Source organism: Sturnus vulgaris, chromosome 25, assembly GCF_052056855.1.
Source record: "Sturnus vulgaris isolate bStuVul1 chromosome 25, bStuVul1.hap1, whole genome shotgun sequence".
Taxonomy (NCBI): Eukaryota; Metazoa; Chordata; class Aves; order Passeriformes; family Sturnidae; genus Sturnus; species Sturnus vulgaris.
In genome coordinates this window covers 615,144-628,408 of record NC_142267.1, presented here as the reverse complement: position 1 = coordinate 628,408, position 13,265 = coordinate 615,144, and the positions used below count along the sequence as shown (strand labels likewise).

The 13,265-nt window shown below is 42.9% G+C and overlaps 2 protein-coding genes across 5 annotated transcripts; one reads left to right on the top strand and one right to left on the bottom strand.

Annotated features, from left to right (window-relative positions):
* Positions 1-691: 691 nt before the first annotated feature.
* LZIC (leucine zipper and CTNNBIP1 domain containing) lies at positions 692-10,019 on the bottom strand. Of its 3 annotated transcripts, XM_088178655.1 has the most exons (8): positions 9,452-10,019; positions 8,988-9,114; positions 7,558-7,699; positions 7,060-7,195; positions 6,476-6,574; positions 5,762-5,857; positions 3,937-4,018; positions 692-3,006 (listed from the first exon to the last, which is right to left on the bottom strand). In XM_088178655.1, the coding sequence occupies exons 3-8, from the start codon at positions 7,656-7,658 to the stop codon at positions 2,948-2,950; spliced, it is 573 nt and encodes a 190-aa protein (XP_088034781.1). In that variant the 5' UTR covers positions 7,659-7,699; positions 8,988-9,114; positions 9,452-10,019; the 3' UTR covers positions 692-2,947. The 3 variants fall into 3 exon arrangements, with proteins under 3 accessions (XP_088034781.1, XP_088034782.1, XP_014747379.1); XM_088178656.1 differs by lacking the exons at positions 8,988-9,114; positions 9,452-10,019 and adding an exon at positions 8,797-8,876; XM_014891893.2 differs by lacking the exons at positions 8,988-9,114; positions 9,452-10,019 and adding an exon at positions 8,450-8,520.
* NMNAT1 (nicotinamide nucleotide adenylyltransferase 1) lies at positions 7,895-12,942 on the top strand. Of its 2 annotated transcripts, none has more exons than XM_088178654.1 (6): positions 7,895-8,027; positions 8,942-9,077; positions 10,649-10,822; positions 11,242-11,425; positions 11,593-11,738; positions 12,111-12,942. In XM_088178654.1, the coding sequence occupies exons 3-6, from the start codon at positions 10,699-10,701 to the stop codon at positions 12,521-12,523; spliced, it is 867 nt and encodes a 288-aa protein (XP_088034780.1). In that variant the 5' UTR covers positions 7,895-8,027; positions 8,942-9,077; positions 10,649-10,698; the 3' UTR covers positions 12,524-12,942. The 2 variants fall into 2 exon arrangements, with proteins under 2 accessions (XP_088034780.1, XP_014747377.1); XM_014891891.2 differs by lacking the exon at positions 7,895-8,027 and adding an exon at positions 8,528-8,615.
* Positions 12,943-13,265: the final 323 nt, after the last annotated feature.

The window sequence follows — 13,265 nt, the reverse complement described above, 5'->3', positions numbered from 1 at the left end:
CATTAAGGGCTTCCAGCAGCAGCATCTGCACACACAATCCCTGCTTTCATTATCCAGGGTTCAACCACACACAACAATAATGAAAACTCTTTCTCTCCAAGATGTGTGTGGTACCCAATGAAGGACTTGTTTTTAGTTTGGAATCTCTTTTTCTTTTGTTAATCTTTTATACGTCAGACTTAGTCTGGTAATTCAAATCCATCAAAATCATGCATCAATCCCATTTCAGCCACTAATGATACAGCCTGAACTGCCTGTCCATAGGGTGTCATTAACACAAAATGAATTTGATTTTTACAGGCAAAGTAGCATGAGAAAATAAGGTATCTCTTAAGAAATCTTGTATTTTTTCTTCAACACTAACTTGCTACTTTTCCATTCAGGATCAAAGAAGGGAAATAACACAAGGAGACAAAGACAGAAGAAAGAGAGACAGAATTTTTGAAGCTTAAATTTTCTAACACTTTTTCTTTCAGATCAGTACAATCACTGAATTCACTCTATAGAGAAAGAAGATTAAAAAAAGGAGGTTATATACGGCCAAAAAAGGACTCTGGGAACATTGCTGATGTGTCTAAAGCTACTGTACTTTACAATTCTTATTTCAGAAGTAAAATGATAAACAAAAAAACAAAGCACTTTTAATCTTCAAAGCAATGTATGATCAATAACAACTTCACAGCACTCGATATTTAAGGATCATAATCTGTATTTTACTCCAGGAAAGAAAGATGTGTACAGAATGAGTGATCTGCCCAGGTCCAACACTGAGCTGGGGATGGAACTCACACATCACAAGCTTGTTTGTTCAACACAAACCCATGCTTTCATTTAGCAGTTGTTCTTTTGTTATCAGTTTTTATTTGAGGAAATCATTATTATAATAAATAGATTATGGACTTCTTTTTTTTCCCCAGCCCCTGCAGAAACATTTAAGATGGTGATCGAGGTACATCCCAGGATTATTTAGCAAAGTATTTAGCACAACACACCAATTAACTTACTATGCCTGAAATCAATCTAATTATTTAAGAGGTTACTTAACTATCTGTGAGGTTCAACACTTGAATAGCTTCACATCAGCAGCAGCTTCCTTGTTAAATCACATTTATGGTCAGGGCATTGTGCAGGACACAGCCAGTCTCTGGGTAGAGCTCTCATTTCTGACCCTTCACAGCTCCTGAGAAGTCTGACCTGACACTGAATCTTGCAATCCTGGGCACTGATCTCAGTCTCATCTTTGTCCATCTAAACCACCAGAGATCCTTCCAAGAGCAGAAACATCACGATGTTGGAAAGGTGTTCAGACAAGGATCAATTTAATTGGAAAGTTACAACTGCCAGCAGTAGAGGAATTTGCAAAAATCCTGAAGTATTTACAAACCAATTTAAAAAAGTTTCTCCTGGAAACTTGCACCTCTCAAACTACAAGGAAAAAGATTTCCATGCCATTGTACTGTAAACTTTTTGTGAGTGCTGAGAGATTTAATTTACATAGTAATGCTGCAAGCAGGCTGGGGGTGTATGGGGAGAGTTCCTTAGCACCAGTAATGAGCAGAAAGGAAAAGAAGGCAGCTCCAGTCCCCACAGACTGTTTTGTTTCCCATAATTTCAGAGTCTAATAATGCCTTTTAATAAGCTGCTCTCAGCTATGAAGCTGCAATCAGCCTTTGTCAGAGAACACAATGCTGTCCCAGACAGGAAAATAGTTCTGCTGGAATGGACAAAAGACCCCTCCTCAATAAAGGCTTTTTAAAAACAGGGAGAAAAATGTTCTGTCAGTGAAAAACAAATTATGCTGTCTATACCTTTCATTTCTTAAATGCTAGATGTCAAAAGTACATCTGTTAAAGCAAAATACAGTCTACAAACACATTTTCTAGTCTACTCCAGTCCTAGCTTACAATTAGACAAACTTGCTAATTTATAGGCTGTTTATGCCCTGTAAGTGCACTCTAAATGACGACTGACCACGTTAATTTTCCGTTTATAGTCTATGCTACCCACTTAAGTCTCTGAGCTAAAAATTCAACTATGTGAGATTTCAAATCCTCCTATGCCAAGTTTATTCAGGGTCCAGTGGAGGCACAGACCCTCCCCCTCCACCACTGAGACTGAGCAACACTGATCACATCGGGAGCTTCCCCCCCCTTTTCAAACCTCTTTCTACTTGCAAGTTATTCCATGTGCCCTCTGAAATAACAGCAGTGTGCAGTTACACACCGGAGCTGAGGGAAGAGCATCTCATTGCCATGTCCTGTCAATTCCTGTCCTGTCAATACACGAGGTTAAACGGCTCCAGAAGCCTCCCCACAGCGCTGCCATTGTCCTCAGCCGGGCTGGGACACAAAGTGCTCATTCATGTGCACGGCAAAGCAGCAGCCAAGGGCCAGTGATCAGCATCCAGGCTCCTTTTGGGTCTTCTGCAAACAGTTTGTAGAAAGATGGCATTTCAATAAACGACATCCATTTTCCAAAGCTTCAATGCTTTCCTAGCACAAACTACTTAGTAGGGAGTCCAGACAAAAATTAAGACAATGTGAAGAATCACCCAAAAAAATCATCAGGACCACTTCTTAAAAAGATCTGCTTGCTACAACCACATGCAAAAAGATTAAGTTTTAATAGTTAGAGAAATACACATTCAGAGAAGTTCAAAAGAGCTGCCTCTTTCCAAAGACAGTCATACCATGCTTTTGTTTTAGAATTCCACTTAAGTGTTCAGCCTCAGAGCTTGTATTACTTAAAGGGTACAGACACCAAGGTTCCAAAGTGCACTTAAGGCTGTTTACTTCGTATCTTCTGGTTAAGGACCCAAGAAGTTTAGGGCTTGGGTTTTTTGTTTTGCTTTGCTTATTTTCAACATGCTAGAAACAGAAAAACCAAACACAGTATCACCAAAATCCAATGCTGCTGACAATTGGAGACACAAGCCTCATGAACCTCTTCATTGTTTTGCCTTTTCTACTTCAACACTTGCAAGGGCAAAGACTTTGTCTCCTGATCCTGAGGGGGAAAAAGCATTTTCAGTAAGTATTAGTGGAAATTGTGAATTACCTTATACACAATTTAAATCAAGCAAAACATTTGAGATCCAAAGAAATCAAACCTTCATTGTGAAAACTAGAACTTGAGCTAATTAAAAAAAAAAAAACTCCACACAGGCTTGCCAGGTCTAGAGCAGCCATGTGCCACTGGGCCTGGCTGGCTGGAGCTCCCTTTCCCCCAGCTTCCCTTGCAGAGCTGTGATTTGTGTTTGTAGCTGGAATGGTGCTGGTAACACCTCCCACACCCAGAGCTGCCACCAAAGTCCCCTCCTGAACAGAGGTTCTCACCTGGCTTACACTGGCAGGGAGAGCAGAGCACAAGGCAGGGCACCCAGACAGTTTATTTGTAGCCTGAGCTAGTCTGGCACGTTCCTGCCATTCAGAGCTCTTCCATCCCAGTTGAACTGCTGCTACAATGAGCTGGTGTGCTTGTTTAATGCCTTTTGTAACTGAACTCTTCATCTGACACAATCAGAGGTGTGAGAATCATGGCAGGAAGACTGCTTTAAAGATGTATTTTGACAATGTGCCAATAACTCCCAAATTCTCTGCATCAAGCAGAGGACAAAACTCTCCTGAATAAAGTCTTTAATGCAAAAGAGATCTGTGTTTAATCCTAAGAGCAGCATCTCTGCTTGAGACACACTACTCAAGCCTTCAGCATAACTGGCACCCTTGACATTTTGTGGATGTTTGGCATTGGATTTATTTGCTGTGTTACTTTTTCCTCATGATGTTGTATCAATCTCCTTGTTAATAAAACATAATAACATTTAATGGCATGAATCTCTTGTTCATATTTTCTCTTTCACAGGGGAACCAGACATACTTCTATTAATCAGTGTTCAATGAGGCAAAGGAATCAGAAGTTATGAGAATGAAAACTTACCAAGGTCTGTGGAAACTCTCTCAAATTGGCTCAGGGCTGTACCAGCATTTGTTGACAAGAACATCTCATCATCACCAGTGAGCTAAATAAAAAAACACCACAACTGTGCAGCTGATACCTTAACTGTGCATATCCCACCTGTGCACCTGCATGAGCTAGGACAGGTTACAGCAACTGTCCATTTGCAGCTTTTAAGGGGCAGTGTTATCTACCATACTGAAACCTAGAACAAAAGCAGATGTGCTTCCCCTAGCACTGCATCTTCCCTCCCTGGCTCCTGCCAGCCCAGGCAGGACAGCATGTGCAGTGTCACACATGTCTGCACATGCAAGTTTCAAGATTTCCAGTGATCACTTTTTATTAAAAGGTCACACTGTACCTGTGTACCTAAACTATGCCAAGGTGTCAAGAACTTTTTTGTCACATGGTCAGTACAGTAATGGACTAAGATCTAAGTTTATTTCCTATCATCTACTGAGGAAAGCAAAAAAAAGCAGTCACTGCCAGCTTTGACCATGTTAAGAGCCAATGACCTAGAAATGGTTCTCTTCCTTTAAAGTGACATTTCCCCATGTATATTTTACTTTTATGTATGTACTCTGATGCCTTGTGACAGATGCCCATAAAATATTTACAGTAATGAAGCAGTAACCTACATTTGGAAGGTTGAGATATTCTAAGTTAAAAGTCACTCATTTAATTAGCCTCAGATACACATCTTTATTACAGCAAAGCATGTGTGTCAAACCCTTCACAGTGTTTGCATCAGTTTATTTATTAGAAATATAAAAATCAGGCACAGACATTCAGGATTATGTTGGAATGAAGGAAAACATTACTTACCTGCCTTTGCTGGCTTTGTAAGCAAACACACAGCTACTTAACAATTGCAATGTTGTGCAGACAAATATGCAATATTTGCTGTCATTGTTCACATGCAGAACAGCTGTGAGATTACTGTCCTAGCAAGCCCTCTGTGCAGCAGGCTGCTGATTATTGTAAAAGATGAAGAGGACAGGTCAGAGTGTGGTGAAGTGAACTGATGCTGTGGTCCAAGGAGCTCATTGCAATAGCATTAGATAGCTTCATGCATTCAGTTCACAACCTTAACTAGCCTTTACAGAATTGCAAAACTTTTTTTTCCTCTGGCAGTCAAGCAATAAAATACTGAGGGAATGTCTTTGCTTTGGAAACTACTTGGATTGCAGCTCCTTTAAGTACAGCACTTGATCTTTTCCATTACATTCCTTCATTTCCTAAAAAAGCTTAAGTACAGAGATACACAGCAACCCATTTTCTTCATATACCATCCACAAAGAGAAGTAACTTCTCTTCCTCCCTCTGGTGGCAAACCCAGGGCTTTTTCTGCCACTGGGGCAACAATGAATTTATCACTCATCTCTCCAATTTCTTGATCTCATACCCAGGGGTAGGCATAATTGACACTACAAAAGTGAAGCTGGATACATGTCAGAGGTCTCGAATAGCTCCTGATGAGTTGGTGGCACATGGCCAGTAAGAGACTTGTTTTGTAGCTTTTATAAATACCATCACCTTGTACCAGCTGGTGTGTGATTCATGCATACAGCCCACCAAAGGCAGTATTTAAAAGTAGAAACAGCCTTAGAGAAAGGTACCAAAAACTATTTGATACATGTTCAGCTTCTGAGAGTTTGGCATTAAAATGGAAGGACATTACATAAAATAACAGCAAGTTGCATTTTATCATTTGCTTATAAAATTGTAATTTCTTATTTTAATTATTTCTAATTCCTCCTAAATAGGCAGAAACTCTATTCACCTGACTATCATACCAAGGCCTTACCTTCTCACCAAGTTTTCTGAGGGCAGTCAGGATTTCCAGTTTCTGTTGGGTGTACAGGTCTCTTGGCAACTTCCCAACCATTAAATCTCTGTCCATCTGCACACCAGGGGGAAAAAAAGTCAAAATATATATAAGCTTCTCATTATTTCACCCAACACAGCAGCATAAGAAATGCAACAGCCTAAAAATATCATCAGTAGTCGTGGACCCACAGCAGTAAGGGGCAGAGCTGTCTATGATTTAAAAGATGTCTGTGAAGTTTTTCTGAACATTCAGCAAATACTCTTTACCCCTAACCTTGACTTGATTTCTCCAAACTTGGACCTCTTTTTATGAGAAAATGATAATAATTTAAAATTATGTATTTACACATCACATGTAGGAATCACATTTGATTTCACTTTATCTGGGTCTTCATTTTAGAACTCTGAAACATCGAGTCCATTCTCCAGCCCCCAGCACAATCACAGACTTTCCATGTGCAGTTTCCTCAGTTCACTCTGTTAATCCCATCTTTGCTTTGAAGCAGAAAGATAGAAGATAAATCAAGAAATACACATGGTTGTCCCCATTACCTCAATAAACATTTAAAACTGAACAAATTTTGAAAGAGAACCTCTCCATCTCTTTTGGACTTTACGACCAAGTTTTCCTTACAATCATTACACCCTTGAATCAAATAAACAAATTTTGCAGTAAAACAGAAGCCTTCACCTCTGCCAGCCTTGTCCTCAATTGCCTCGGCTGCTTCTTTGCAAACATTCTAATCACTTCTGGAGTTTTAAATGCTTGGCTGATGGCTGCTTGTATTGCCTGCAAGGAGAAGAGCAAGAATGACCAGGACTAACAGGAATCACGAACTACAGCAGCAGGATGAGATTAATGAGGGCTGGAGAGCATCATTAGTATCCCTCTGCATCATTTGATACATAGAGCTCATCTTTTTTATTTCGTAACTATGGAAGTGAAATTAAAAAAAAATTACCTTTATGGAGGGCTTAAAGAATCCTGTAATTAATGTAACTAGACTGAGAAAGAGCTGTGAAACTTTCCATTACTGTCCAGGTCTTAATTTCCTACAGTGTTAAGGTTGTAATTCATCAATGAGTTTTTTTTCCCTTTTAAATGAAGACACCTATCCAAGTTTTTTTACATATACAAGTGTATTAAATTATAAAAAGCATTAATTACATACATCTAGATTTCACATAAGAATTGTAGTGAATCACTCGTATCTATTTGCTGTTTCATCAACTCCAGGCAGAACATGAACCTTTTCAGCAACACATCATCCTTACCAGTTGCATGCCACTGAGCTCATCCACCAAAGTCATATCTCCAGACATAATCTTCTTCAGGGAGTCATTGAACTCACTCAGCTGCTCTAGAGTTTCTTTCTTGGTCTCCTCGTACTCATCTGCATCCAGCTCCTCTCTAGGACCCAAGAAGACACATTCAGGATTTAACCTGAGACATCTCATGGAGCAGAGGGCAAAATTGTGACTTCAGCTATTAGAAGTTTAAAAGTCACACTGAAATATAACATTTCAGAGAAAATACTGAGAATTTCTGCTTGTGTTTTTCTCAGAGATATAATACAATCTTAATAAAGGTTTTTAAAAGTATTTTTACTACCTGACACCAATATCTTATCTAATTTAAAACCAGAAGGCCACAACAAAACACACATATAAATAAGCTCCCCCCTCCCAAGATTTTTGACAGGTACCACTTTCTTCTGCCAATCCCTTAAGAAAAATACTGCCATGTAAGAGGAAAGCAACTATTTTTATTACCTGCATTCTTCCAGATCTTGAAGCTGCTGCATTAATCTGTCCAACTGCTCCTCCAAGTTTTGTTTTAGTTTACTGGTCTCTGTTGTTCCTCTTGAAGCCATTTTCTGTTCTCATATGAAAATGTTGTTTTTACATGACACTCCTAAGAGAAAGTATATTTTATTGTCTGTATCAACAACTTAAAACGTATTTTAAATGCTCTAAATATTAAAATTATGCAATATCTTGCTGATGGAACTTTTAATCACAACGCCCGGAGATCCTTGCAGTGGAAATACAGAAATGCAAGGCTGGGTGTACAGAATTATCTTGACAGCAAGAGGCGGTTCAGCAGGGAACTCCAACAGCCACAAGCACATCAAGCGAGCGTCAAATCAAGTGGCAAGAAATACAGAGGCCCCGCTGTATGAAACAACAGATTGGACTCTGGGGCCGCCCCTTGAACTGCTCCGGAGCCAGCCCGGGTGCAGGTGCCTGAGGCAGCGCCGGCGGCCGCAGGGAACCAGCGCTCCTGAGGAGCCCCGGGATGGCGAGAGCGCCCCGAGCTGCCCAGAGGAGCCCCGAGCTGCCCGGGGATCACCCCAGGGCGGATACGGGGACACGGGCACAGCCACACGAACAAGGCCACACGGACACACAGCCACAGTCACAGTCACTCAGCCACGGGACACGCCGGCCTCACGGCCGCCCTGAGGGGCCGCACCACCGCCGGCGGGCGGGCGGGCGGAAGGGGAGCGCGGCCCTCGCTCCGGACGGGCCGAGCGCGGAGCCGCAGGCGGCCCGCGGGGAGCAGCAGGCGGAATCCGGCGCTACCCGGGGACCCCCATGCCCGTTCCAGGCCGGGCTCCGGCCCCGCTCTTCCCCTCCGCCCGCCGGGCCCCGGGTCCCTCACCCCTCAGCCGGGCAGGCCGCGGCAGGGCGGGCGCATCCCGCTCCGGCGGCGCCGCTTCCGCCGCGCCCGGGCCAATGAGCGGCAGCGGCCCCGCGGGCCCGGCCGAGCGGGACAGCGGCGGCGGGAGCGGGCACGGAACGGGGACAGAGCGGGGACAGGGCCGGGGGTGAGCGGGCACAGCGGCGGCGGGAGCGGGGACAGAGCCGGGACAGCGGCGGCGGGGGGAGCGGGCACAGAGCGGACACGGCCCTGAGGGGGAGCAGGCACAGAGCGGGGGCAGCCCCGGGGCTGAGCGGGCACGGAGCGGGGATAGAGGGCTCGGAGCGGGCACGGGGAGCGCGGCTCACCGCGGATGGGCTGGGGGCGCTCCCTGGGCGGGGAGCCGAGCCCCGTGCAGGCCCCCGGGGGCGGAGAGCCGCGGGAGGATGTCCGTGAACGCCCACATCGTGCTTGTGGTCTGTATATATACCGATATAGAATCGTGTTTGACAGGTATTTGCCTCTGAAACATAAATGAGATTGAGCAAAGCATCCTTACCTGCTTATCCCCGGAAGGTGACTGGCAGGTTGGGCTCCAGAGCCATCCCAAGACCTGCTGCAGGCATCTTTTGATGTCTTTTAGTGCAAGGTGAGTTTATGAGGCAATGATTGCCTTTTCCTGTAAACTGTAAAATTAGCAGCATGGAAAGGGAGATTTGACTAACTCCCGAAAAGGCACTCTATATTTCCATCTTAAAATTTTCTACTTTTTTGCACTTTTTTTTTTTAAGGAAAAAATCAACCTTTTCCAGTTTTGCAGCATGAATCACTCTGTTGAAAGTAGCATTTGTGCATTACAAAGACAGTCTAATTCCTCTCCTCCCTGTTCCCATAGTAACTCTCCTAGTGCCCCTGTGAAGGCTGCATTTCAAGTACCACCACTGCTGAGCTACTCTGCAGTAATGAAGAACATTTTAAAAGTTTGTGATACTATTGAAAGGACAGAAGAGTACTAGCACTTACAAAATAGGAAGCCTTGCAGGAGTTCCTTTTATCCGCGGGCTGTTTGATGTTAGGACACAGTCCCTGGTCCAGGGTTTGGCTGTGATGGTGTCTCAGCGTTGTGGCTGCTGTGAACATCACTCAGCCTCTCTGTAAGGGAGGCACAATGTGAGGGTGACCTTGTGGGATTTCTCCAGTGGTGATGTTGCTGCAGAAACAGTGGCAGACAATTCTGTGCTCCTCAGGATGTCTCAGACAGCTCACAAACAGCAACAGCCCATTGCAGTTCTCCTTTGTTAGGCCACATGTGGGAAAACATCTTGGCAAGCCAGAATATTCTCAGGAAAGAATACAGAAGCAAAAATGCGTGTGAGGAGAAATTAAATAATAAATAGTAAAATTTCCTTGTTTTCAGCAATTCTTAAACAGCTTTCTGAAACTGAAGCTCAGAAATGGAACAGAACTGTGGTATTTTAGAAAAGGGAAAAAACCCCAGTATTTCATTGCAGCTTTTACTAAATGTCTGTAATTTACTATTCTTCTCTCACCTTTTCCACTGGTCCACCTAACACTTCCTGCAACACAAAGCAGGCTGACTTTTCTTATGTTTAGTCTATAGCACTCTCTTCCCACATACCATGCTGAATTACATAAATGACCCCCTTTACATTTTATATTTCAGAAAATGTAAATAGATCCCAAATGAAGAAATGTTGACACTGTTCTCCTCCATAATTTAATACAACATAATATGTGACACGATCTTGGTTTTATAGATCATGCTGGAAAGGCTCACTGCAGTTTAGAGTGGCAAGACTAGGAACGGTCACAGGATGTTCTGTTTCTCCCTATAAGCACGAGAAGTTCCCTGCCTACATGTCTCTTGGCAGTTGATTGGCACTGGCTTCTTAAAAAAGGTGCAAAATTCTGATAAAGTTTGTCCTGCAATCAGGACAGATAACCTCTCCACATGAAGTTTAAAAGTATGATCTGCTTTTCTTCAGAGTGGGCACTACACCATCCTCTCTGGGCAAGCAGCCTCTTTGCAGTGATTTCATATTTTAATCACTTAGAAATTGGACAAAGAAGTGTCACATGAGCAGTCACAGGCCAGATTGATGGAAGAAAAATACAGCTTTCAATTTGATCTTGAAATTTTATCCTCTGCTTATTGGCAGCACAAGTAACACTAACTCTTTCTGATGCCTTTTCCTGTAGAGGCTGTACCTGGCACCAGCATTCTGCTCCTGGCTCCGTGGCTGTGAGGAATGGCCATGGAGGATCCTGACAGGAGGACTGAAGTGGTACTGCTGGCCTGTGGGTCCTTCAACCCCATCACCAACATGCACCTGAGGCTGTTTGAGCTGGCCAAAGACTACTTCCATGAAACAGGTCTGGCAATTTATATAACTCAGACACTTAAATGTTAGGATTAATATCTTGTGTCTATGAATGCTTGTTTGACAGTGACATATTTTTGCAAATGCTACTCAGATATTGAAGCTGATAGGTGTTTATGTCTTATACAAAACCACGTAGGCCATTATGAGAGAACTCATATATGTGTTGCTTATTACTGATTTTAATGAGCTAAAGCACAGGCTTTATAGTTTATAGAAAGAGATCTTTCTGAGATATCTTCCTAACTCTTTCATTGACAGTGCAGAAGTGTCCTGTATTTTTCCACAGGGCTGGCTATCAGCTGCCATTGCACTGGATAATGGTTATGTCACAGGTTAAATGCAGTGCAGGGGAAGTAACATCTGCTTAACCACTTGTCATGTTCTTGTGCAATGTGTTTTTTTCCACAGGAAAATACAAAGTAATCAAAGGCATCATTTCACCAGTGAGTGATGCATACAAGAAGAAAGGTCTGATCAGTGCAAATCACCGAGTGACTATGGCAAAACTGGCTACAAAAAACTCAGATTGGGTGGAAGTTGATGACTGGGAAAGCTGCCAGAGCGAATGGTTGGAAACACTAAAGGTTTTAAGGTATTCTTCAGCCAACCTCTCAAAAGTCTCATGAACCTATAGAAGGATTAGGAATGGTGTTAACTCTAACAAGTTGGGATAACTGCAGAGATAGGTTCTTTGGTAGGCCACAGTATTCCAGATTTTTCCTGTGTCTTTAACATACCTAAAATACATCTGTTTTGCAGGTATCATCATCAAAAGCTTTTATCTGCTGGTGTCACTAATAGTCTGCAGGATCCTGTACCCATAACAAAGCTGGGACGGAAGAGAAAGCAGCAACCAAACAGCCACGAGCCCATTAAAAAGAAAAATCAGAGTCAGGCTGTAAAAAGTTAAGTCTGTTAGCAAATTCAATGGTTAATGATCCTTGTTATTTCAAGATAATTGCATGGATGAGCAACTTTCATAGTTGCTCTTGGTTCTGATGTCACTCAGTAACTTTATTCCCTTAGATTCCACAGCATAAGGCATTAGATCCCTTTAATGAAGAGACTCCCATAACCTTTATTCAGAAAAATGCTGTGTAATGGCTACTAATTATAAATTATATACTCTGAATCTTTTTAAAAATTTCATTCCATTGTCTCATCTTAACCAAAGATACAGAGAGAGAGAGCCAAGAAATTAAACATCCCTGTCAAGTTTGCTAAAATCTGCCAAGCCCTAAACCAAGCCCTATTTCTCATTTAATTTTCTCTTGAAGGTGTCCCACAGGTTAAACTGCTGTGTGGCAGTGACATGCTGGAATCCTTTGGCATCCCCAATCTGTGGAAGCTGGAGGACATCACCGAAATTGTGGAAAAGCACGGCCTCGTGTGTATCAGTAGGGCTGGAAACAACGCCCAGAAATTCATCTACGAGTCTGACATTTTGTGGAGACATAAGAACAACATCCACCTGGTGGAGGAGTGGATCCCCAACGAGATTTCCTCCACCAAGATCCGCAGAGCCCTGCGGAGGGGGCAGAGCGTGCGTTACCTGGTGCCGGACGGGGTGCGCGCCTACATCGAGAGGCACGGGCTGTACAGCGCCCACAGCGAGGCCAGCAACGCTGGAGTGCTGCTGGCCCCCTTGCAGAAATGTGTCCCTGAGCCCTCCCAGGCCCTGAGCCCCTGACTGCTGGGCAAAAGCTGCATTTCAGTGCAGCACAGCGTTCTCTGAGGGTTGGGTGGGGGCTTTTCTTAGGTGCATAGTGGGCTAATTCTCTACATCTGTCGTTACTGATGAGCTTTGGTGCACTCAGTGGTTGGACCTACTCGACCTTTTTCAAGTCCAGTAATGAGATTTTCACATTTTAATGTTTTGTCCCAGTGCACTGAAGTGAGTGTAAGAATTCACATGGTACATGAAAATTGCAAATGTATAAGCAAAACAAATGAAAATGTTCTGATTGGTTTTAACTCAAACTACTCTGCTATTTGTAAAACAATAACAGAAATATTTTTAATAACTTACAGTGTCTTAACAAAGTTATCTGGTTTCAAGAGGTACGATACACTTAGAGTAAATATATGTAAATTTTTTTTAATTGTCAACGTGTGGTTCACCTCAAAAAATTACTTATCTCTATCCTGGAAGGGAAGAACTTCCTCCTGGCTGAAGTGGTTCTAGGTTTAGCATGCTTTGAGCTGCTTGCCTTTGAGATATGCAGCTGCTTGTTTGCTGTCATGCAGTTTGCTTCCAGAAATGTCTTGTACTGTACTTTCCTGTTCAGGTTTCCAGGGCTGTAATGTTAAGCTCAGTATTGTTTCTGATGGAAGGACAAACCTACCTCAGGAACTGGTTTAAAGCCATTGATTTAATAGATAGAAATTAATAATAGTGTCATTGCACTAATTCTCAGACACTTGTCCCTTTA